At 34.2% G+C, this 26246-nt stretch overlaps 3 protein-coding genes and 1 pseudogene across 3 annotated transcripts; 2 read left to right on the forward strand and 2 right to left on the reverse strand.

Moving 5' to 3' along the window:
* The first annotated feature begins 3214 nt into the window (after window positions 1-3214).
* Window positions 3215-4558, forward strand: LOC133692538 (phosphatidylinositol N-acetylglucosaminyltransferase subunit P). The gene is made up of 4 exons (XM_062113570.1): window positions 3215-3643; window positions 3887-3959; window positions 4053-4171; window positions 4258-4558. The coding sequence occupies exons 1-4, from the start codon at window positions 3445-3447 to the stop codon at window positions 4380-4382; spliced, it is 516 nt and encodes a 171-aa protein (XP_061969554.1). The 5' UTR covers window positions 3215-3444; the 3' UTR covers window positions 4383-4558.
* On the reverse strand, window positions 4375-10141 carry LOC133692537 (uncharacterized). The gene is made up of 14 exons (XM_062113569.1): window positions 9954-10141; window positions 9636-9772; window positions 9410-9530; window positions 9256-9320; window positions 9029-9142; window positions 8435-8509; window positions 7808-7846; window positions 7662-7733; window positions 7234-7347; window positions 6758-6829; window positions 6621-6657; window positions 6270-6382; window positions 5504-5710; window positions 4375-4944 (listed from the first exon to the last, which is right to left on the reverse strand). The coding sequence occupies exons 1-14, from the start codon at window positions 10033-10035 to the stop codon at window positions 4852-4854; spliced, it is 1341 nt and encodes a 446-aa protein (XP_061969553.1). The 5' UTR covers window positions 10036-10141; the 3' UTR covers window positions 4375-4851.
* Window positions 10142-12103: 1962 nt separating this feature from the next.
* On the forward strand, window positions 12104-13368 carry LOC133690991 (haloacid dehalogenase-like hydrolase domain-containing protein Sgpp; annotated as a pseudogene).
* Window positions 13369-13445: 77 nt separating this feature from the next.
* LOC133690990 (phragmoplastin DRP1E-like) lies at window positions 13446-24560 on the reverse strand. The gene is made up of 15 exons (XM_062111279.1): window positions 24131-24560; window positions 23876-23939; window positions 23667-23774; window positions 23448-23549; window positions 23160-23210; window positions 23023-23084; window positions 22467-22557; window positions 22294-22358; window positions 21974-22168; window positions 21751-21870; window positions 21598-21668; window positions 14718-14943; window positions 14547-14597; window positions 14077-14445; window positions 13446-13821 (listed from the first exon to the last, which is right to left on the reverse strand). Exons 1-15 carry the CDS (start codon window positions 24269-24271, stop codon window positions 13693-13695), a joined length of 1845 nt encoding a protein of 614 aa, XP_061967263.1. The 5' UTR covers window positions 24272-24560; the 3' UTR covers window positions 13446-13692.
* Window positions 24561-26246: the final 1686 nt, after the last annotated feature.

Consider the following 26246-nt stretch of genomic DNA (forward strand, 5'->3'; position numbering starts at 1 on the left):
CCGTGTTAAAAACACTAACACGCTTTCCTCTTTTTCAGCCGTGTGGTTGGGTCGGTCATTTCACTTCGCGTAATTCTAACTACTAAAAGCACCGTTTCTCTCGCAACTTTTCATGTGTGTAGACTTTTACTTATATGTTGACCATGTTTTGATGCAGCTGAACATTTTTTTCATGTAAAAACAATGATAGATTTTTAAAAAAAAATATTGGTTAAAGTAATAATTTAAATAATACAAAAAAAAATTATACTCAAGCCTATTAACTCAGTACTAATCTAACTAAAGGTCAAATAACAAAAGTCAAACTTCAAAATGAAAAATATTTGCTTAAAAAATAAAAAAAAATCAAATAAATTCAGACAAACCTTTTAAATCTTATCTAATTTAAAAAACTTGCAACTTATTAAAACATAAATTTGAGATCAATCAAGAAATTTAAATGTCATCCAATTTAATTTTGAATGACAGAATCGTTGAAAAAATTATTAATAAAAAAATTGCAAAACAAGAAAAATAAAAGAAAGTAGGGCTAAAATTTGACAAGAAAAAACATAATGAGGATGAAATTTGAAAAAAAAATCCCTGATAAAAATATTTGCAATTAAAAGAACTAGAATCAAACTTAAAAGATTAAAAAATCAAAAGGGGTGAAATTAAAAATCATTTGTAGCATGATAGATTATTTATAGATTAAAAAATGTCAGGGATGAAATATAAAAAATTATTAAGGGCTAACACAATAGAATCAAACTGAAAAAAATAATAAAAAAAAATTAAAAAAGAGAATTAAACCAAAAAAATAACAAAACAAAAGGATAAAAAAAAGATAAAAAATAAGAAAACATCAATTTAGAAAAAGAAAAGAAAACAAAGCAAAATTAGTAAACCTCTTAAATATGATCTAATATCTAAAAGTTGCATCCCATTAAATTTTTGACACAGATTCAATAGATAAACATAATTCTCAATCTATTTTCATTTTGAAGAATGAGATTGGTAGAAAAAAAAACTGGAAAAGCAACAAAAAGAACGATGATAAAATGTGATAGAAAAAACTTAAGGAGGATGCAAATTAATGAAAAAAATAAAAAATAATCTCGAATAAAATAAATAGCAATTAAAAGAATAAAAATCAAATTTTAAAGATTTAAAAATTCATAGAGGTGAGATTGAAAACATCTATAAAAACCAAACAGATCCGTACAAACATCCTAAACATAATTAAATCTTAAAAAGCTCGAAATATATGAAACATTGGATCTAGGTCTTATCAAGAAGTTTACTATAAGCCAATTTAAAAATATAAATCTTAAGAACATGTCAAGGCAAAAAAAAAAAGATAACAGAAAAAGCCTTGAGTGAACCTGGTAGCAAACCTGAGTCAAAAAATCAAATATAAGACATAGGATATGAAATCATGATAGCCTTATAAATAAAAAAGAGAAAAAAATACTTTTTTTAAAAAATAAAAATCAACATAGGCTAATCTTTTAGATATATGACCTGGTTCACGAGATCGAGGTGATCCTATCAAAGACAAACCCAAAAAAAAAAATCAGATTCTTAATCAAACATATATCAATGGTGAAATTGAAAAAAAAATCAATAAAAAAAAACAATGTAAATCAAATCTAGATAACAAGTTTGTGTTTTAGAACACATTAAAACCTATGCAAGAATTAGTGTTTTGGATAACTAATTTGTTCGCCCATGTTATCGCTGTAGTATAGACTAAAAATATATATATAAAAAAATAATATTTAGATCATAGAAAACTTTATTAAACTCAAGATAATAGGTCAAATTTAAAATTATTTGACCTAACTTCTTGCTTAACTTGAATTATAAATTAAATTACATGAAAATTATCTCGATATGATCTTGTCAACTTGACAAGTTCAAAGACAAAAATCAAGGGAAAAAAAAAGAAACATGTCAGGTTAATTATAGTCAACTCGTCAAACTTGTCACTCGTGTTATGGACTCTATTATATTGAATTAATTATTTTATTTTGTTATATGATAAAAAAAAAATATCATGACTGATTTATAATAAATACAACACTCAACAATAAAATTTAATATTAAATAATAAAATTTTAAAAAAAACCTCAACATGCGAACATTTGCTTGGCCGCCACCCAGAATTTGATTTCTACTGTGAGCATGAACTATATAAACCATCCTAAAATAAACAACCCCCCATCTAGAATGAAAAACCATATTCAATGAACTTCTCTCAATAAAAGAATGCATTAACACTAAAATTCTCATTTTTGATTGTTGAATTGTAGCCAATCAACAACTCTTATTTTTTTTGTTGTTTTATAATGAGTTTCTCTTTTCTTTTTCAAACACAAGAATTGAAAAATAAACAAAAAAAATTTTTGTATAAAAAAAAATTATCATGGATTTTTGGGATTGGCTATATATTTTTTTATATTTCAATCACATGCTTTTTAATTTAGTATTTTTATCACAATTTAAAACTTAATCTCATTTAATAAATTAGGCCGAAATAAATTGGAACATGAAATAAAAAAAAGAAAAGAAAAGGGAAGGGGCGGGGCACAACTGCTGGAGTAAATATAGATAATAGCTGTTTTACCTCTTAATCCAATAGGATTATTCACCTGGGATATCAAAGAATACATATCTGTGGCTGTGGTTATGGAATGAATATGAGCAAAGTTCACATCAGTTAGGAAGGCGGCAGGACCACCACGACCAATTCAATATTGTTCGAATCCTGTGCATCCTCCATTCCAATCCGAGGTGCTGGGAAAAGGCCAAACACACACTCATATATTTTTGTCGACTTTTGATTGAATATGATAAATATTATTTTTTAAAATATTATTTATTTAAAAATATATATTTTTATATTAGTACATCAAAACGATAAAAAAAACTAAAAAATTTTAATTTTAAATTTAATAAAAAACCGGTTTAATTATATCCGGAAACAAGGCGTAAATCCTTCCTGATTCGCATCTTAGCTAAAACATCCAGGATCAAACTTCAACGAGGTTTTTTATTTTTTTCATAGCCTTTTTCTTGAGTCCGAAGTTGGAATAATAACACGACGTGCATCAACCTTTCCAAATATGTTGAGTGCTCAACTGCTCATTAATTGTCATCTGTCAATTGTATTCCAACCCCGCTCTACTCTCACCGCACAAGAGGTCAGGCCATATATATATATATATAAAACAAGGCCTAACATACCAGAATCCGGCCCAGTGAAAATATTTAACGAATAAGCCCAATTGCTGCGCCATCCATCCCCATTCCTTCAACAATTCTGCAGCTATGGAGGAAGGACAATAGCTCTTCCCTCGTAATCATCATCACCACCAGGATACAGAAGAAATTAAACAAAGCCCAGGAATATTTATCACCAAACCTGAGTTACAGCTCACAACATCTCCACCGTCTCTTAAGATGCAAGGCACGGAAGATCTGCATTCGGTGAGTAGTCCTAGGAGAGTGCTTAGTTTTTCAAAGAGGAGGAAGGCGACTGTATCCTTTCTTGATCCTGATGACAAAGCTGCTTCTGGGTTTGGTGTGTCTGGAGATCATGGCCCCAAATCCTCTGAAGTTTATGGTTTTGTAGGCTCCATTACTACCGTTGTTGCCACAGGTTGAATTCATCTTTTCTTTGTAACTTTTTTTTGAAATTCTGAATTCATCTTTTTAAATGCCATGAAGGATTTTATGTACTAGAGGAAAGAAGGTGCTCAAATTAACATGGAATCATCTTGTTTGCCATTCTTTCTTGGGGGACATAACTGCTTTACCTTATAATATCTTTAAAATGTGTTTCATGTTGAAGTACGAGAATGAGTGTCTCCGTACTGACTTCCATTGTTCTTTGTCTGAGCAGCTATTTTCTTTGTATGGGCATATGTTCCTGAAAATTGGTTGCAGGCAATTGGAATCTTTTACTATCCCAACAAGTCAGTGGCCTCATGGCATAGCTGTGATTAGTAATTTAGATTGAGAAACTTAGAAGATGAGCCTAGTCTCGTAACTTGGATTCTGCTTTTCAGGTACTGGGCATTGGCTGTGCCAACCTATGGCATGGTGACAATCTTTTTAGCTCTGCTATTTTACGTTGGTCTCAACTTCATGTCAACCCCACCCCCTACTTCCTTGAATACAATCTTCGGTAAGTTGCTCTTGCAAATGCGGGAATCACTTTTTGGCTCTCAGTGAGCTACGTGTTTATATAATGATGTGCTTTGTGTTCTACAGATGAGTTCAGTAGGGAACCTTCAACATTCATTCCATCGCGGGAGGGAGATGATCAGCCCATTGAACCCATATCTGATATTGGCATCAATAAAATCAATGACCTCATGTTTAATGATGTGAAGTAAAATTATCGACCTCATGTTTATTGATGAAGAATGAACAGTGCACGTCAAAAGAAGCTGTTCTGCCAAATTTACAGTATAGTCATGAACATTCATTTTACATTGCAACTTGCTTGAAACGTGTGTAACTTGTCTCTTTGCATATGAATATAAAATCTCATTACTTCTCTGTCTTAAAACGAATGTGACTGACGACAACCAGCAAGAATTGCAACAGTTGCTGTTGCAGCCCAAGGCACTTCCGCCCTTACAGAGGTTTAAACTTCAACCTGCATTGAGCGTCTTAGAATGAGCAACAAAAGCATGATTCAATCCTGGTGAGCTCTAGCACTCCAGCACACGCAACTCAATGTTTGTATTTTGGAAGAGGTGGTTCCTATAGCTGGCGAAGAATGTAACAGTACTGTAGTCATTGATTAACCAGCGAGAGTCTTAGATCAACTGTTACCCCCAAGATTGATATGGATGTCCATCATGTAACTAGCTCTGGATTATCTTCATCAATCTTTGAGCTTCGGATCCTATCCATCTGGGTGACCAGCAGCTCATGCACTTGAACTTTCAACTGCAGAGAGCACGCATATACAATTCAATTTTTTATTTATCAGGAAGAAAGTTGGAAGCCGATCTTTTTTTGTTGGTGAGATGGATAGAAAGCAAATAAACTAGCTCTTACAAAACAAAACACGATAAACCATTGAGAAACAGTTGGAAGAAATCTAACGACAAAGAGAGATCTTACAATGGCCAAGTTAGGATGCATGAAGAAAAATCTGGAAATGAAAAATTCAGCCAGATCAATTACCAATTTGCACATTTGATAGAGCACGTAACACAGATTGCAAAATGCAGGCGAAGCATGAGTTAAGCAAATGTGAGTTCAAAGCATAACACACATAAATTGTTGGAGATTCATATAACATGACAATTGACTAATAACCCCTGGCTCTCCAACACAAACACAAACACAAACACAAAATCTGGGGAAAAAAAATAGAAAAGGAAAAAAAATTCCTATAACACCAAAGCCAGGCCAAGCCAATTCAATTTCCAGCCACTATAAATACATAGCACATCTTTACACATCCAACGAAAAAAGTCAAAATTGATTAACAATTACATACCTCATCAAGCCCCTTTCCATCCTTTACCGACACTAGAATTGCTCCTTCAGGTCCCTTTTTTCGATACCTTTCCAGTTCAGGGTTATCAGTGTCGCTATCTTCCATGGTAAAGATCACAGGAGCCTCTTGCAAGATATCACATTTAGAAACAACATCAAGCCAGAGATGATTGCTGAACCTCTGTTTAATTTCTTTGTATATGACAAACTGCAAATCAATTGATCAATAACAAAAGCAAAATTAGCTCATGGGTGAAAAACGTAGTAGGATGATAAATAAATATTGAAAAACAGTAACTTTTCAGCAAGTGACTCTGACCACCAGCACAGCTATTTGTGTGTGGCCGCAAATCAGTTTGGGCATCTTGCAACACCTAACTGTTGTACTGTGACAGTCTTTTTATTTCAAAAAAGTAATAAATCTTAATCTTAAGAAACAAGGAATGACTTGAAACACACAAGAACTCTGACTGAGGCTAAAAACTCACTCCTCACACAAGTAGACATTCGTCTGGAATAGGGGGGGGGGGGCGCAATGCTGGTGGTACTACTCATTATATACGGAAGTTTTCAAATCATAGTACTCACTGATCATTAAATGGAATGATTAATAAAACACTACTCAGAAATGATCACATCAGTTAGTGACATAAAGTTGGTAAAAGAGCAAGTATGTTCCGAATTTAGGAGGGCAATGTCCTGAATATAGCTGGCTGCATGGCCAGAAAAAGATACAAATTAAAAGTCTACATCATATCATTTGATACCTGATCAGAAGGTGAGGTTCCACATTCTCCGGTGAGATCATGTACATAAAGAATTGCAGTTGGCAAATGTGAGAGGACAGCAAGTGTCAGTTTCTCCAAATTGTTCCTGTCCTCTGCAGGTTCAATAAATTGTGAAAATACACAAATCAGGCAGATATAGAATGCTAATACAAAAAGCTGAGCCATTATATAACGAGACTGTAATACTGAAACTGTAGCTATAAATAAGCAGGCTACAGAGTGTGTCCCAATCACCATGCGAGATGATTGTGTAGCTTAACACTAGTACGAGAATTATATTCAATGCTTGAACTCCCAAGCAGGAAAAAAGTTATTGCTTTGATATCATACCATCACATCTCTTCAGTAGCCCAGGGGTGTCTGTCACCTGCACTTAATCCAATCCATTAACAAATTGTAAGAAGATGAGTGATTACATACTAAAATCTTTTTACATCTCACAAAAGTAAGAGAATAAAATGATTAACCTGAAAATGCTGGAAATTTAGAGCAATGTGGCCCATTAGAATTCCTCTAGTTGTGAAAGGATAGTTGCAGACCTGACCACAAACAAGGGATGGGAAAAATGCAGAAGAAAAGGATATTATTAACATCAAGAAAACAATAATCAATTCGATATAAATTTAACTGACCAGCTTCTACAATAGATGAATACCAGCTTCAGCAACTATAATGGAGCAATGCACACCCCAGCCAGAAATTAAAATAATAAACACAATCAGAAGATCCAAACTTCTTTTCATGCCATCATTTAACTAGAAGCGTTGAATGGGGGGGGTGTTTAGCTGAAAGTTCATACATTGCTACTTATAATATACATTTGAGCAAATATAGAACCTCAACCAACTAGGGTTATCAACATGAGCAATATTTAATTCATTCATTATATACATCCAGAACCACAAAGAACAAAGTATGATGAAGCTAAAAGACTGGTCCAAACCTCAGGCTTCCCTGTTGAGAGCACACGAACCAAGGATGACTTTCCAACATTAGGAGCTCCAACAAGACAAAGAGTAGGTGTTTCCAGATCAACCACTGGCATAGCCCGCAAAGTCTGCAAACTATATTAATTATCAATACTGACCTATCACATGCTAATTACAACTGTATCTAATTATAGTCAGTGGAGAAATGGAGGTTATTTTGCAAATAAATATATAACCTAGTAGCCTAGTAAGATGCATCACCATAAGCACCACTAAGGAAATTCATTCTCTAGCAAAGGCCATCTCTAATATGGTCAAAACAATTACAAATTTCAAATGCTTTTTCCATACTCGAGACAAGGACACATGCATGCATATGAGTGCATGACCATACAATAAATTACTAAAAAGGAGAAATACATTTCTTTAAAAGGCAGAATACCTTGGCAATGTTCAATAAATCATCAACTGCCTTTCCTTCACATTTAAAAACTTCTTCAAGCTTTTCCAGACCCTGCAGATAACAGGACAGACTGTAAGGTCATATATACTTGTAGGAGGAGTATGCAAAAAAGCAGAATAACAGACCTCATTCAACCGCTCCCCAGCATCTCGTTTTGTTGAAGACTGTCCAAATTCGCACCACCAGTTAGTTACAACTTAATTTCTACAGACAGGTATAGACATAACGAGGATGCACTAATTAGTTTCCCTTCATTCACGATATTGCCACAACTGTGATTATGAATTGGAACCTTTCCCCGTACAGATCAAGTCAACATACCACAATAATATAGGTAGATACTATCATTTGGAGGAGGCAGAAATTGTCAATTTTAATCTCTTAGATGTGCTCTGAGATTGTTAAAAGTATTTATGACCTATGGTTCATTTATGATATCCATCAAGTTTTAGAATACCATATAATCAAGGAGTTCAGCTTACTTCTGTACTGGCAGATGAGAAGGCAAGACAAACATTCATGGATACACAAAAAGGTTTCAAAAATTTACAGGATATGCAGGAAACTAAAACTAAGGAAACATTCTAAGTTTAGAACCATTTCTGTAATCTGTAGGTTTTCCAAAAGTTTCAATCATGCTAAAGGTATATCTGAACAATCTTAGCTCATAAAAATCCCAGTCAAGCAACTAGAATTCAGCAACCGAAAATAGGAAAGATACACGCTTCCCAGTTTTTAGAAAAAATTCTAACCTTAGCACAGAGAGAAGCACATTCCTTTCCAACACCTACCACCTTCTTCCTCAGAGCATCAACTTTTCTCAGAACCTATCAAACCTTAGATGAATCCAGCATTTGAATAAAACAGAAGAAAAGAGCTGCTACAAATAGTCAAAAGAAATGATAGATTTCTGCACATATTCAATAGATGGGAGAAGACAGGACATTTTCTTAAGCCACAAAATAGTCTTCCACTTTTCTAAAACCATTCATCAGAACTTCACCAAAACATAAATAGATGAAGAAACAATACATAAAAAAATAAAAAGCATCAGTTTTCATGAGACAAGGATCCACTTCATATCACATATAAGTCAGCCTGCCCAGTGGAAGGGGCAGGATGAAGAAGGATTCTTCTCACTACTTTTGCAAAGAAAAATGCTTATTTCTGTTATTTGCTGTTATGGAAAGGCATCATTAAGTCGTGCCAGTTGCTTTTATCAATTAATTTTGGAAGAGTTAAGGGACCATGGGCCCTTTTGAAAGCAAAGTCTATTGCTAAATGTCCCAAGTCCCAAGAACCATCATACAAGCAAACACACCAGGAATGAGTTCCGCATAAGTTACCTCTTCATAATTTCCATCCCCAAGGGTCAACTCAATAAGTGATCGTTCATAAGGATGCAAATACTTCTTTTTAGGGAAATTCTCCATGTACTCTCTCAGTGGAACTGCCAATTCCTGATGATTAAAACAGAAACCAAAGATCTCAGCCACTCGTCATTTGCATATTATAGAAGCTTCTTTTTTTTTTCAGATTAACATACTTGAAAAACTTGAGAATAAGGGCTTACTTTCATCAGTGCATCAAGTTGCTTTGCCCCTCTATTTCTCTCTCGTTTTGCAATATTAGCTATGCCTATGAATGAAAAGATCGAATATTATAAATAACCATTTATCCACAGTGTCTCAATTATGACATAAGAAAAGAATTGCCAAGTGAATCACCTTTTGTGGGTGGAACTCTCTTGGCCTTCCTCAATGCTGAATAAAGTATATCAACCGATGGCATCACCATTGGTAGCTTTTGAAATGCACCAACACTTTCAAGTTTTGTTGATTCATTTTCCTAAAATAACGGATTCATAACAGCAATTTATCAGACACACACATATCTCAGAAAGTACATCGGTTGTAGTAAAGGAGAAAAGAACAAAATACAAAAAAGGGGTACCTTAGTTTTGTCAGGTTGATGTGTTTGAGTGGTAGTGGGTACATAGCTTCCATCGACAATTGCATAAGTGACAGTCTGAACATTTCTATAAAAGCATAAATTTGGATACTTTGTTGCTCCTGCTTTCACATACAAACCTGCATTTGCAATTGCAATTGACAACACGCTATTAACCAGTCATCCGGAGGGAAAAAGAAAAAAACTAAAACGGTACCCAAAAAAGCAATCAATCATGCCAAATTCAACTCAAAATCCAATCTTTAGTTCTTAAGTATCCAAAGTTCAAGCCACTTCAGAAGGAGAAAGAAAGAGGGTTACCCTTGGAAAACTTGGAGGTGTTAGAAAGAATCTTAGTTGAAGGAATCTGCAATAGCTGCGAGAGACAACAGGCACGACTCATCTTCGTTCTCTTTGAAATCAAGAGATGCAAACCATTTTTGGGGTTTTATGTTCTTCCCTCCCTTTCAGGGTCCATAAACTCTATCTTCCTTCCACTCTTTATGGTGACCATACCCTAAGTCCACACTTTCGATGCTAGTGGCCCAACATCTGCTCTTATTTTGGTCTGGGCGTTTTTTAACTGGGCTTTATAGTCTGCATCCAGACCCGAATCCTGAATTTTTTTTTCCCACTTCATTTTTCTCGAAGTACAGATAAGCTCAATTTTACTGCTCAAGCGATCATGTAAGGGAAAATTACTCCAACTTTCCCAAAGTTTTCACGCGGTTACGTAATTTTATTTTTTCTCTATAGTTTTAGAGACTATGCGCTAAATAATATTTAAATTTTGACCAAAAAAAAAACTGAAATATCCCTTCATTTTCTTTACCTTTTTCCTTATTTTTCTTTTTCATTTTTCCCTTCCTTTCTCCTCTCCCCTTAGCAAGGGAAACAAGTAACGAAGCAGAAGCAGAAGGAGAGGATCAGCAGGCCAGAAGTGAAGTTTGGGAAGAATGCAGCGATTGCAATTTGCAACTGCAACTGCAACTAATTCTACGGCAAAGATCAAGAGGATCGCGTGGCAAAGCTAGCTAGCTAGACTGGTAGTGATCAGTTACAAGCTAGTTGGTAATTAGAAAAGATTGAATCACTTGTATAAAAGCTGAATTGTACAAAAACTTGAAAGGAAAAGTAATAAAAACTTAGTTTCTTTGAATTGCTTTCTCCCTAATCTCTTATTCTTTCCATTCTTCTCTCATATCTTAAAAGATTACATTGTTTTGTTAAGGAAGGCCTTAACACTCTACTGGTAATGTTAGAGCTTCTCAGGCTCCCTAAACATGTCTTAGGCTCCCCTCTTGAATACAATATGCTTCTTGTATAGTAATCAAGTAATGTGGTTTTTGGTTTGCCTTGGTGTATCCATTCACCTCGTGTTTATGGATGCGTCGAATCTGGCTATGTTTAGAGCTTTGTAAATCATGAGTATGAGAATGATGTTTTTATCATTTTAGACTATTATTCGATTAATTTTTTATTTCAATGAATCTGATTCATTGTTTTTAATAAAGTATTCAATGGTTTAATATTGTTCACGGTGGTGGTGTCAAGCTAAGAAAACTGATGTCTAGTAATCTTGGAATAACTTATACTTACAAAAAGTTTTTTTTTTTTATGAATGTGAAAATTCTTGGATGTTTAACTTAATAATTTTATAAAGAGAAAGAGCTAATATATTTTTCAAAGATAGATTTTAAAATATACATATTGAAAATATTGAGAATAAAAAAATTATGAATCTTGAATTGCAAAGATTTATAAAAATATTTATAACCTATGAATCTTATTTTTTAATGAAAATAAGATGTTGAAAAGTTTTATTCTTATATATTAATATAGTATTTTAACTTAAAATAATACATATTAAATTAATGTAAAATATTAAAAAACACATGATAGTCTAAAAAATTAGAATATAGAACTCAAATTAGCTATTTGAACCTGAGAAAACCTAAACACGCTATCCAAGACTATGATAACTAAGCTTTGGTGCATGGTCGAGCCCATGAAAGTGCTGGCCACCTCCTAGCATGAGTGTGCACCAACCATGGCCAGGTTGCTGCCTGGGCCATATTTTTTTTTATACCTATTAAATTTAAATCCATTAAAATATAAAATCAATTTTGACCGGAGCCTAAGATAATTTCCGTGTCACCCTAGAGCTCCTGTTTTTTTTTTTAATTTAATATGGGTATTCGGGTAAGTTTACGCGTACCTCGACTAATCCCACAAACCCTGAAGTTAATGACCATGTAAACATCCAATGACCATCATATGAGCAACCACAATGTTTAAACCTAAAACCACAGAGAAAGCAAATTTCTTGGTCTCAAACTCTTACCACAGACCACCACCTAGATAGTTATAATGAATCCGGTTGCGAATCCTTGTGTTGTGTCAAAATAATCATCATGTAGATTTAATGAAATTAAAAAATAACAATGGCAGAAAATCCGGTGGGAAAGATTTTCACTATGTTAAGAGCTGGAAACTATAGGAAGTAGAAACAAGTAGTGCTAGCATTCGATGCTTTTCGCATATCTGACTCTCTGAAACTTTTACTCTCATTTTATTTCTTCTCTTTCAGTCCTAGCAAAACCTAAACCAGATATACCACTGCTCAAGCATGATATCCTTCGCTTCCATCAAGAACCACCACCACCCCCTTCTTTTCTGCGCATCTCCATCAAACTATAACCTACACACCAGTCCGCTTCAAATGTTTTCCTCAGGCGTCATCCAATACTCGACCAATCTGCAGGTTTCGTTTACGTCTTTCTCAATATACTTTCCCCATGCATTTCTCTGGCCTAATTTTTTGTTCTCGTATTATGATGGTAGTAGATGTTCTCTGTCCTCTGTTGCTCCTTTGGAAGCAATGCTTTTCGATATTGATGGAACATTGTGTGACTCAGATCCTCTCCATTTTTATGCTTTTCGCGAAATGCTTCGTGAGGTTACTTACTTCTGACCCTTCTGATTTCAATGGAGGAACTCCCATCACCGAGGAATTTTTCATCGAAAATATTAGTGGTAGGCATAATGAAGATCTGTGCCACATCCTCCTTTCTGATTGGGAAATCCAAAGATCCCGAAAGTTTATGGAAGATAAAGAAGCTATGTTTCAAAGGTAACTTTACAATTTGATCTTCTTTTCTACAAGTTCATAAGTTATCTTGCCTCAACTATAAGGAGTTGAAGGAGTGGAAATTAATGTTCAGGTTAGTATCAGAACAATTACAGCCTATGAAGGGCTTGCAAAAGTTGCGCAAATGGATCGAGGATTGCCGGTTTGAGAAGAGCTGCTGTTACTAATGCTCCAATATCAGATGCTGAGCTTTTAACATCTATGTTAGGTCTGTCAGATTTCTTCGAAATTCTTGTTATTGGGAATGAATGTGACCGAGCAACACCATTTCCTGACCCGTACCTGAAAGCTCTCCAAACACTTGACATTTCACATAAGCATGCTTTTGTGTTCCGAGGTTTTCCTATTCACTTATTATTTCATGCTGCGCATAGAACTGCTGCTGGAACAAATTTTTGATGTTAGGTTTCCCCCTTTGTTATGGTTTTTGTTGCACCAGGACTCTGTTTCAGGGATGGCAGCTGGGATGCCGGTAGTAGGGTTAGGTACTAGGAACCCTGAACAATTATTGACAGAAGCTACTTTTGTTGTTTAAGGATTTTGATGACCCAGATTTGTGGACAGAATTGGAAGAGCTGAATGCTACTGGTGTGACAAATCCAGGGACAAATCACATATTACGCATGTACCAAGAATTAGTCATCAATGGCTGCACAACACCATTACCAAATGAAAGTAAGACTTAGTTTATTGGGCCTTGCTCCTTTGTATTTCAAATGAAAATGAATCATTTTTTTCAAGACTAGAATCCACATGACTTGTAAATACATCGGTAAGAAAATATCAGCGGCCAGGAAAAAGAATTTCACCCATCAAGAGTCTGGATCGCCAATTTAAGCCGCTATAATACAAAAAGTATTTCATAAAGAGATTCAGTATAATACAAAGTATTTCAAATATAGATCCACCTTATCGAGCCCACGATACAGAATCAACCTCATCCCTAGCTGCCTTGTATAATTCAAGCCTCTTTGCACACTGCTGCCTTCTTTCCATCAATGCCGGGTCTTCATCTAATAACTGTGAAAGCTGCTTACCCTAAAATGCAAGTGAAAATTATTGACCGTCAAAGAGCAATCACATGCTTGGGACAAGTAACAAAATTGCACTTGGCCAAAAGAAAAAAGAATAACTCCAAGCATCCATGAGAGCAATCACATGCTTGGACCAACTAGCAAAATCACCCATGGCCAAAAGAAAGAAAATTACTCCAAGCAACCATTGAATTCCAACAAGAATTCGTGCAAATGAGTTCGATTATAAGATGCATATAAAATTTCAGGGATAGCGTACCTCTTTCTTCCCAATTTGTGTGTAGAAGTGGTTTAGCAATGAGTGTTTGGCTTCTCTAACTTGGCAATGAACCACAGCCTTGGGAATTGAGCTCTTGAGTGTCTCAGACACCATACCAACATAAGAGGACACGTTTGACCCGATCCTCCTGAAGTGCATCTCTGTATATCGGTCCACAGTTGAGGAAGCTGGATTTCCTCCATTATCCACTTCCTGAGGAAGCCTTCGAAAGAAATCCACAGTTAAATATGAAGATTCCATATCTACTAATCGAATAGCTGTCTTCTTACTACCCTCTCGGAACCTTTCCAAGGCCTGGTTAGCAGCACCAGCTAATTCAGCTTGCAGAGATGGAAAACGCCTTAATTCCTGTTTCATGTCATGGTGAAAATTCATGTTCTTGCTGATAGAAGAAAAATTGGTGCTTATAAAAAGCAAAAGCAAACAATAGGTAAAAATAAAAAATTTACCTGAGTTTCTGCAATTGACTTCCTGACAAGCTCTTTCAAGACAAAGTGAACCTGGACAACAATATCCAAGTCAGCCAAGGATCTGGTGAAATTTCCATCAACCATTTTATCCCTTCCGGATAATCCAAAGAGATTTAAAATAAGGTAAATGCAGAAATTTAGACTACTTACAGCATCCACAGAGGCTTCTGCTGGGCCTCTAAAATAATTCAGTGCGCTATCAATTAGACGACGGTAACCTTGCTCTGGAGCAATCAGATGTGGCTGATAACCATCTGCCTCTGAGACCACCCTCTTTACATTCTGAAGGGAGAGATGCCGATCAAATGGTAGCTTTCTCAAAGCAGCAGGGAGCTGATTATCGAAAACTCCATAAATGCGGTCACCTCCAGGTCGCCTGGAATTAAAAATCCAAAGGTCTTATTAGATGTGAGAAGGAGATTAACTAATCTATCTAAGATGTTGGAGAAATAAAAAAAATGTTATTCTAACCAATGTAAAAAATGATTTTTATAATTTTTTTGTGTAAGGTTTAGACGTTTAGTTTGTCAAATATATAGCCATTTCGTTCATGTATAATCACGTTTATGTAAAGCAGAGTGCACAGTAGTTCATCCATAAGATAACCAAATCACCAGGGCACAAACCGGAATAGGCAAGTGACAATATTTAAGATCCCAACAAGTTCATTAGGGTTCAGAAATCAGAAGAAACTTAATCCCTAGCAGAAAGGACTTTTCTTAAAGTATATCCAAAGATCACGAATATCAGAAATCAGGAGAAACTTAATCCCTAGCAGAAAAGACTTTTCTTAAAGTATATCCAAAGACCACGAATATTAGACATAAAAGGTCAGGTTTGTCAGTTTCAACCTCCACAAGAGTGAGAACCACAATTTCCTTTCTAGAAATGGTTATCAAGAATTACCAGGGAAGATATTAATTTCAATTTTAAAGTTTCTTCATCAATTGCATCTCCTTGAAAAAAAAAAAAAAGAACATGAAGAGCTCAATCGTAAAAACAAATTTGAACAAAATAATTATACCAGCAAACTTATATAATCTCTAGGTGATCAATTGACAAACAAAAAAGCCTCAGTTCCAGTAGTTCTAAAACAATTATTTCAAAAACTTTTGTAGTTTCTAGACTAATTTTCAGACCATATAAGATTTCATCAAAATTCTCCATAGAAATTGAAAATTGCCTTTCTCAATTAAAATCTCAAATTGTTTCTAATACAACTCAATCCACTAGAAATATTAACACTCTTGATTCCACATATCCATCATCTGATGAAAAAATCTTGGTTTCAATAAACTTGGATGGGAAGTGATGGAGTCACTGAAAAAACTTTAAAGGATTGATTAGGTTTTTCACAACTACAAATGAATTGATTAGGTTTTCCACATATTTTTGTGTGTTAGAGACCCTCTGATATTTAAATCAGTTTAACCAAAAGTTTAATAGGAATGAAAAGAAAAATGATCAAATAGCATAGAAATCGCGAGTAAAAATAGGTGTTTATGTGTTGTAGGAAGATGAGTGGTGTTGTGTCTCGTTGAGCAAGGAGGTATTTATAAATTTTGTTCGATGATTACCGGGGAAGATTTACCTTGGAAAAATGAAGCGTAACATGGTAAAAATGAAGATGAAGCATAGCTCACCATAGTAGGGATAATGTTAATGTAGCTCATCATGTAAGAGTGGCTAATCTAATTTTTACAAGAATTGTAAAAGCATAAGTTTGTCAAGATGCTTAATTTGTGAAACAAGCAGCAGCTGATCCTGAAGAGGAAATCTTAATCCTTATTGACCATAGAAAAAACATTTAATTTGGCCAAGTTATTGAACAATTAAAAGGGGATAGAGTGGGCATTGTAACTTACATGTGTGTGTGGTTAGAATTTTTATATGAAAATTATAAAATTATTGAAATTTTGGTCGGGCTAAGTATCATCATTTAGGCTGCAAATGGTGGTCCTTCGGGAAAAATCAAATTTTTTTTATACATATATTCATCAATTACCCGCGGTTCTACCATCTCATAGCAAAAGGACCTACCCGTGACATGCGTTGTGAATTCATGTGCATTCATGGTTCCAACTAGACCGAATTCCTTGCCATTATCAATTTTTCCAGCTTAGTGCATGCATAGGTTGAGTTGGTGCTAGCAGTGCATTTATTGGGTGCCCTAGATGTATAAAGGTAATGCATGTGGCGTGGAGAGCAGAAAATACATATGCACGCATAAAAAACCTAGCAAAAACTTCAATTCTTCTTATTCCTTCAACACAACTTTCCAATCTTCAGATTTTCATATCATTACACAAGAGCCTTCACTCCCTTGTACTTTGAGCTAGACCATATAACACCCTGAAAATTTCTTATTGAAAAATAAAGATTTTTTTAGCTCAACTACCTGATTGCATCTCTCAAAATTATAATATTTGTTATAACTTTTCTTGGAGTTACAGCTACAACTAGAACCATGAGAAACATAACTATTAGCAAACTCGGGTCTTGTTACTTTTTGCAGCAATGCTAACATTTCTTTGTTTAGAGCTAGACTAATACCAGATAACAAGAGCTAGAAACAAGAGAATATTTTTTCCTCGTGAGTTCATTCATTGTAACATTGCTTAAGCTAATTTCTTCACACGATGTAACCTGACATGCATACCATAAAAGTGTACCAGCACAACAAATTGCATTTCATTCTTAGAAGTTCACAAAATTACCAACCATACTTCTATCCAGGAGTAAGTCACCATTTATTTTTTTTAAAGTAGTTAGGTATAACTGAGTGGTTTATAAAAACATTATCTAATAATAAAAATGCCACCATAAACATTTTTCATTTGTATGATGATATTTGTTTTTGCATCACAAATTACAGATAAAATAAATAATGATTTATTAGGAGTTGGTTACCATGATAAAATTCCTTATCATGATGATAACATAATGTGTAGGACGTCCGAAATAATTGTTCCCGTGAGTATATTCAGATATAGATATAAACTCTCTTTTACTAATTTTGTGAGAAATGTATTCCTTAATTATGAGATGTGTTTTGAGTATGCTTTACCCTTATAATTGGATAATACTTGCGTCCTTTAAGAGGTTTATCAGACACTTTGGAGAAACTCCTTTCGTGTTTATCTTCAAAAACTGTTTTGAGTTGAGTTGGTGTGCCTAGAGTAGATTGAACCCAACCCAATTCTTCATATTTTATCATCATCCTCACAGTCCTTTGACAAATGTATTTCAGGGTAAATTAGAGTTCATACTTGGATTGAGAGGTAAATAGATTATCGTAAAATACATTAGTCCTTCGGAAAAAAAATTATGTAATCAACCCTGGAATAGCCGAGATAAATATAATGTGATGTTTTTGACTAAAGGGTTTCCTTTACAACAATGTGAATATGGCCATATTTAATTTTCTTTCTACCTCACACTTTGATATCTTGTTCTGTGTTTTTTTCAAGTAGTTCTAGTTCCCTTAAACAAGTCAAGAGAGCTTAACAATGAGAGATTGAGAACACGTTCTCCAATTGTACATCTTATGATTGAGGCTATTATTGTAGATTCTCCACCTTCACTATCTTTTCCTCTATCTTCGTTTTCACATTCTAAAATCTTGACTTGAATGTGAACCGGAGTTGACTACATAAAATTCTTTTAGAATTGGTTAAAGTAATAAAGGTATTGCAACTAGGTACATGCACTCTTCAGGAAGCGAAACACCTCCACTTTTCATGTTCTCAAAACAACAAAATAGGACCATTGTATCTTACGATAATCTATTCACCTCTCCAATCTACCAATAAGAGAGAGTATATATCCATATCTAAATATACTTACGGGGACTATTATTTCAGACTCCCCACATCTTCTACCCTTAAGGACTTTGTTGATTGTCTCATGGGATAAGGTATTCTAGCTTGATAACCTGCTCCTAATAAATCATTATTTATTTTATCTAATATTTTTTCTATGATGGTGCTATGACAAATATCATCATATGAATAGGAAGGCGACAAAGGTATTGTTGGTGATGATTGGCTACTCCTATTTCTAATGGCATTTTAGTTGCCATATAATGTTCTCATAATGACATCTATTGACAAATAATGTTCTCCTAAACCACTCAGCTGCATCTAACATAATTTAAAATAAAAGGAATGGTGACTCACCCACGAATAAAAGAATGCAAGTATAGATAATAATTGCATGAACTCCCAATAATAAAATGTAATTTATTATTATGGTATACTAACATGGTATGAGAGTCAAGTTATTCTATGTGAAAAAAAAACCCAAGCAAGAACCGTTATACTAAATGAACTCATGAACCACAAGAAAAATTGTTTCTCCTAGTTCTAGCTCTTTTTGGCCAGTCTAGCTCCAAACAAATAAATATCGATACTGACACAAGAAGTTACAAGACCAGTACACTAGGTTTGCTAACACTTATGTTTCTCCCAGTTTCAATTATAGTTGTAGCTCCAAAAAAGATTATAACAAATGTTACAACTCTAAAAGATGCAAGCTTTGCAAGTGGGTACTATGTGGTTCACAACTCCTATGTAATAGTACAAAAATTTGTTAGCTAAAAAGTTGTGTTAAAGGAAGAAAAAGGATTAGAGTTTTTGGTTGGTTTTCTTTATGAATGCACATGTGTTACATGCTCTCCAATATGGACTTTATACATCAAGTGCACCTAATGCATGCACTATTAGCGCTAGCTCAACCTGTGTGAATGCACTAAGATGGCAAAACAATAAGGCTGGAACCACAAATCAGCGATGCACATGAATTCACAATGCATGATTTAAGGGCTCCATATGCTGCATGAAACATCCATGGAATCAGCCTTGAAAGGCAACATTGAAAGCATTGGAAGAGTGCATTTTCACCAGCATTCCCAAGATTCTGAACCTTGCAAAAACCCATGGACAAGACATGCATTCACGAGTGCCTCACAATCCAATGGCCAACAGCCAACAATTGTCCTTTTCCTAGCAAGACATGCAAACTGACATGTAATGTCATGAGCAAAAACAAGGCTCCAATGCATGCATTGCTACTAACACTACTTGTTGGAATGGCTCCACATTTCTATTGTCTTAACATATGGCCACCATGACTCCACGACTCATCATGCAGGGCAAAACTCAAAGCAATTACCCGACAAGGCCATGCTTTCTGTAAACAAGGCTCCAATGCATGCATTGCTACTAACACTACTTGTTGGAATGGCTCCACATTTCTATTGTCTTAACATATGGCCACCATGACTCCACGACTCATCATGCAGGGCAAAACTCAAAGCAATTACTCGACAAGGCCATGCTTTCTGTAAGCAAAGTGCCAAACCCGTGACTCCTGACTCTTATATCCACCCACACATCTTGACTCTTTCACGTCTTGCCCCACCTTTACACCATGACATTACCATGTGAGCATTTCTTCACGAGTGTATAGGAAAACATTACTCATCTTACGAATAAATTACTCCTGTCATGGGTGAGTCATTTTGCCATCCCTAATTGTTTGGTTCGTGCCCAAACGGACAACCTCTACGGTCCAAACAACTAGACATAGCTTGACCAAAGTTTCTCTCTCTACATTCTCTTTTCTATCTCCTTTATTTTTACATAAATTTCAATAATTTTTTATTTTTCATACAAAAATACTAACCGCACACTTGCAAGTTCTAATGCCCAATAACATAACCAAATTAAACGTTGTTTTCTATAACTAATCAGCTACTTATTTCATCAAGTTAAGCATCTTGGCAGGCCTAAAGCTTTTACCATCCTTGTAGACATCATATTAGCCACCTTTACAGAAAAGCTACGCTAGCATTGTCACCCTCCTATAAAGAGTGACGCTTGATTTTTATCTTTCCAAGGTAAATCTTCAAGGTAAGTCATAGGATAAGATGTATAAGTTCCCCACTGCCCAACCATTAAGAGCAGATCACTCAACTCCCTACAACACACAAACACATGTTTTTGCTCACAATGTCTGCATCATTCGATCATTTTTCTTTTCCTTGTTCATCATTCCTATTAAACTTTCACTAAACTAACTTAAGCATCATAGGATCCCCTAACACACAAAATAGGACTTTGTTTTGCAGGTTACATCCCTTCCAGAACAACTCAATCCATTGTCAGTCATGGAAAGCCCAAGAAATACTTTGAAGTTTTTTTTGTGACTTGATCATGTAACAATTAAATATATTAGTCCACTACAAAAAGCTAGACTAAATTATTCCTGACAAAATATCATCAAATCCTAAGAATTTATAATCCCTAAGAACCATAAGTATCATAGTATTAAGGCTTTCATTGGATAAAGACTTTAACACCTCCTTAAACTAATTATATGTGGATGTAGTTGTGTTTCTTTTTGTAATGGTTGAGGGATGTTTAGGACAAAAGTATAATGGTTTCATAATCATTGAATAAAGGAAAATTTCCTTTTAAAGGTGTAATACATTTTTTTGAAAAAAACTAACCTAATACGATCATAGAATTTTTGTAGACCATTTTAGGGATTTCCTAAATGTCTATTGTTTTGAGAATTTTATATATTTATTTTCTCTTGGTTGATCACCCTAATTCCAGTGATATTTGAGTTTGAGGTTCCTGTGATATTTGAGTTTGAGATTGAAGCCGGTCTAAAGTATGAAGACATTTTAAATTGTTTGTTTGAGCTAAACTAGTATTAAGGTCTTCTTTAATCATGTTTTACTTACACAGTACGAGCTAAACCAGCAATTTCTACTATCAAGACCACTCCTATGAACTCAGTTCTATCATTTTTTGAAAATAAAAAATGAACAGTTGAAAATGGATCTTCCATACCTATCCCTTTAAAATTGAACTCCACAGTCTATATATATATAAGAGGTAGATAAAATCAATAGTGAACAACTTGAATAAATAGCAATTGATTTTAGGAAAGGTTTACAATACAACTTTCGAATTCAAATATTATATTTTTGAAGTTTAGGTAAAAGAGTAGAAATAATTACCCTCCATCCAGATGCTCTTTGAATATCCTGTCAAATGCACGACAAAGTTCCAAGATGGTGTATAATTGGGCCTAAAGCACAAAACATCAATCATACACTCAGAATAAAATGGATGTCAGCAAGGAATGACTGGGAAAGAAATAAGCTACTTACCCCTGCATCAACAGCAATAGGCCTACCCAGATGGTCCAATTCTGATTGAAGCTCGTCAATACTATTGTTAATCGTGGATGTGATACTTGGTATGCGAGCTCTAATTACAGACTCTAAATTCTGAAAGCAAAGTCACGTCATTAAAATGATTCCCTATTTTTTTTCCTTAATTTTCTTAAAGGAAGAAGTGCTAGAGTTAACACAACATAAAAAAATATCAAACCTTTGAGAGAAGTTTTGCAAGATATTCTGAACCCATTTTACTGGCTAAATGCCCATAATCAGGACTAGTTGCAAAGTATTCGCGCTCCTTGTGCCTAGCCACAATCATGTCAACGTTCTTATTGATGTCGGCTTGGGACCGGTTCACAATTCCAACCCAAGGATGCTGCAGCCGATATGATCTTCCTTCGAGAACCTTATGTCCGAACAGCAAATAAAATTTTTATTCCTTGGTTATGAAACAAGTGATTTTATATAAATAACTACATATTAATTTTTTTGCGAGTGCGCGTGTTTGTAAGAGAGAGAGGTGGAGATTACATCTAATGCATTGGTTCCTTTGTCCATCAAATCCAACTTGGTCAGCACCCCAAAGGTTCGTTCTCCTGTGCAAGTTATGAACAAGAATATTTCTGAGAAAATTAAAACAAACAACAAAGAGTTTCCAGTAACCTACAGGGCTCAGGCACTCAGCTATATGAGAACATATGTACCTGTGGGATCCACTTCCCTACAAAGTTTGATAGCATCTGAAGTAGCTATATCTTGATTGGCTGGAGATATTGCTAGTATAAGACAATTTGGCTGCAAACATTTAGCATGATCAGTTAGAACATAAAACATGCAAGACAAAAGATCTTATATGGACACAAGAATATTGTGCATTTCATATCTTTATCATGCATCTATGCAATTCATTGCAGAATCAAAAGTCCTAAACTGCTAAGGGACATGTTCAAACACATTTTCGCACCAGGGAATTTCATTTAACGCTTAAATTCCAGCAAGAAATGTCAAAATATAGCGGATGCGTCCTATTTTTGAAAGTCCCACCAGTCCCTTGGGCCATAAAAGACTCGGATATAAAACATGTAATGCAAGATAGAGACTAGAATAATTAAGCATGGTTCATCATGCAGCCATGTTTAAAATACCACGACAGTTTGACTACATTCTGTTTGAAAGAAAATAAAACCCTCCCAAATGACCATAATTGCACAGAAATGCATCGTTTCCCAGTTAAAAAATGAAATGCTAAAGCATCATTACCTTCGCAACATAACTGTGGACCATTGCCTCAATGTCTCGAACAATACTTTCAGGTTGTCCATCTTAAGATTAACACATTTGTTATCATTCATTGCTTATAGATAAAATACAAAATGATCAATAAAGCAAAAACATACCAACAGCAACTTTTGTTAAACCAGGTAAATCAATCAGGGTTAAGTTGACAACTGCAAAACAAAGCAAATCAAGTAAACTGTAAATTCAAAAATCAAGAGAGACAACAACATAAGAAAACACCACAGCTCAAGATTAATGCATGAATGTTTAAGCTGCGTTTTGTAATGCAATTGGAAAGTGCTATTTAAAATGCATTTGGGGCAAAAAAAACATCACAAAAAAGCTCTTGCACCTCATTAACAAACACACAATAAGATCAAATAAAAATGACAGAAATAATCACACACCGTTTGGAGAGTAGATGCTGAGATGGATAGGAACAGGAGAAATCTGTTTGGTTTTCCCTGTGACTCTATCAGTTTCATCCTGAATTTCCTTGCGCACCACAGCTACATATAGGGGGGGAACAAAGAAAGAAAGGAAAAACAACAGTTCAGCGTCAATTTTGTCAAATTTACAAGAAAATAAGTAGAAATGAAACAAGTAATAGCGCATAACAAACATACAAAAATCAGTGAATCGTTGTTTCGGTAGATGAAGAAATTCAGCATATTCTTGTGATCCATCCTCAGTTTTATGTAGCTGCAGCACCAGAGGCCTCCTTGTCACAATCCCTGCAATTAATTAAAATTAAAAGAGAAAAACACAAAAAACACTTTAAGAACAAACATTTTGTATAAACTAATAAAAGAGGAAAAAACAGAAAGGATCAGACCTGATCCTCTGGGAAGAAAGTCTCGACCGACAATGCTTTCCAAGACTGAAGATTTTCCTGAACTCTGATGTTCTCAGCACGCAAAAATCCAAAATCAAATCACAATTTTATCCCCAAAATATATCGCCTTGTCTCTCTCTGCAACGATTCCCCTGAATTCTCTCAAATTTCTTTCTAACTAGAAAAACTTCAAACGTTGCCGCTAAATTACTTAGTTGAAAAGAAAACATAAGAGAAGAAAGAGCGTCTTGTCACCTGTCCACCAACGACGGCTACAGAAGGGAGAGCTTCCCAAAGGGAAGAGAAAGAGTTATCATCGTCACCGTAGTCTCCGAGAACTGTACAGGCTCTCTGGATTCTATTTACCAGCCCTATCAAGCTCTCCATGGTTGTCATCTTTGAAAAAAAAAAGACTAAAATAAACTGAATTTTGTTTCTCTAGAACAAGTAAGAGCAGCGAGAGAATTTTCAGCTCAGGAAGGAGCGAAGAAGGACAGCAGTTGCTCTGGACTTCAAACGGACGCTAAATCCTTGTTTTTCTTGTTTCTGGAAGTCTGGCTTTGAGGTGCCTGTTTTGTTTGAAACGTCACGGTCGGTGGGTTAATCCAGTGCGCGCGCGTGCCCGGTGACCGTGACTGTACCAACTTGACTCTGTAGGCTCCGTCCTTGGTGGCGCCTTCTATATTTCTTCTTTCTTTCACGCGTTCGAGATTTTTTGAATTTTGAACGTTGGGAAAATTGTGGACCCCATTGTCTTTTACAGCATTGTAAATTATATAACGTGTATTGTTTGACATTGCGTTATAACTATATTTAAAAAAAAAATTAATTTTTAGATTATTTATTTTTATGTATTTTTAGATTATTTTGATTTATTAATATAAAAAATAAATTTTAAAAATATATATTACTTTAATATATTCTCAAATAAATATTTATTTAAAAAATAATATTTATCACATCCTTAAATAAAAACTTAAACATTAGTATCCATCTTCGTTTTAGGTGAAATAATTTTTATTTTTTGTTTGAGTATTCATGGGATGTAATTTACAAAGCATTCATCTTTTATTTTGGGTCAAATAATATTTATTTATTGTTTGGAAATTGAATTTAGATTTATACAAAGATGGTTTTTTATATTATAATAATAGTCTTTTATTTTGCATCAAATAATATTTATTTATTGTTTGGAAATTGAATTTAGATTTATATAAAGATGGTTTTTTATATTATAATAATAGTTGTTTTTTAAAGTATTTTTTTTCAAAAATATATTTAAATAATATTCTTTATTATTTTTTAAATTTTATTTTTAATATCAATATATTAAAACAATTCAAAAACATAAAAAATTAATTTTAAACAACTAAAATTTCAATTTTTTGCCTAACAGCATTCCAAATACGCAACCACATCCCGTTCCAGTTTGATAGGCAGAACCTGAAAATATATTTTTATTTTATAAGCGCAATAGTTAATAAAATGAAAACGGGCAGGCAGACAATGATTTCTAGTGTATATCATTACCAGTCTATAAGAATTAACTATTACAAAAGATCATTTTTATACTCCACCCTTTTGAAACGTTCTCAGCTGAATGGTATCGACTCATGACTGGGTCAAACTTAAATTGATTAAAAAAAAATTATTGCCATTATCACAGAGATTACTCATTGAATGAATGTACCCAAGCAAATGAGTTTATGTTTTTCCCTCTTCTTCCTTCGTGAAAGAAGAATAAAAAAGATGCCAGCATTTTACTTTGTTACCCCTTTAACACGTCCAATGAGATAGTAGTTAATATCCAGTGACTATGATAATAACGGATTGATTTTCACGGTAAATTAAAGATTTTAGCAAAATAATATTATTTAAAAAAAAACTTTTGTGAAATATGTTTTTGGGCTTACAAACCATAACATTTACTAAATGTTATTATTTTTAAGTGTAATAAGATAAATATCATGCTTTAAAATAACAACTATGACTCTTTTAAAATGCGACAACGTAATATTTAGATTTATTGTAATCCTCTGGCTCAATCGGTTAGTTGATTGAGTCAGTTGTATAAATCAATCGACCGTTTCATACAAAAATTATAATTTTATGAATTTTTAATTCTAAATATGTTTTATGAGTTAAAACATACATCTTTTTTCTTTTCAACTTGTAGACTAAAAAACAAATTCAAATTAAAATCTCAAAAAATTATTGTTTACACAATAATTATTTATTTTTCAATGTCAATAATATAATCAAACTTACAATTTATGATAAGTTAATTATAAATCTATTATAATTAGATAAGAATTTGCTCCGGATATATTACAAAGATAATCTAGCATATACATTAATAAATCAATGGAAT

Source organism: Populus nigra, chromosome 4 (genome assembly GCF_951802175.1).
Source record: "Populus nigra chromosome 4, ddPopNigr1.1, whole genome shotgun sequence".
Lineage (NCBI taxonomy): Eukaryota > Viridiplantae > Streptophyta > Magnoliopsida > Malpighiales > Salicaceae > Populus > Populus nigra.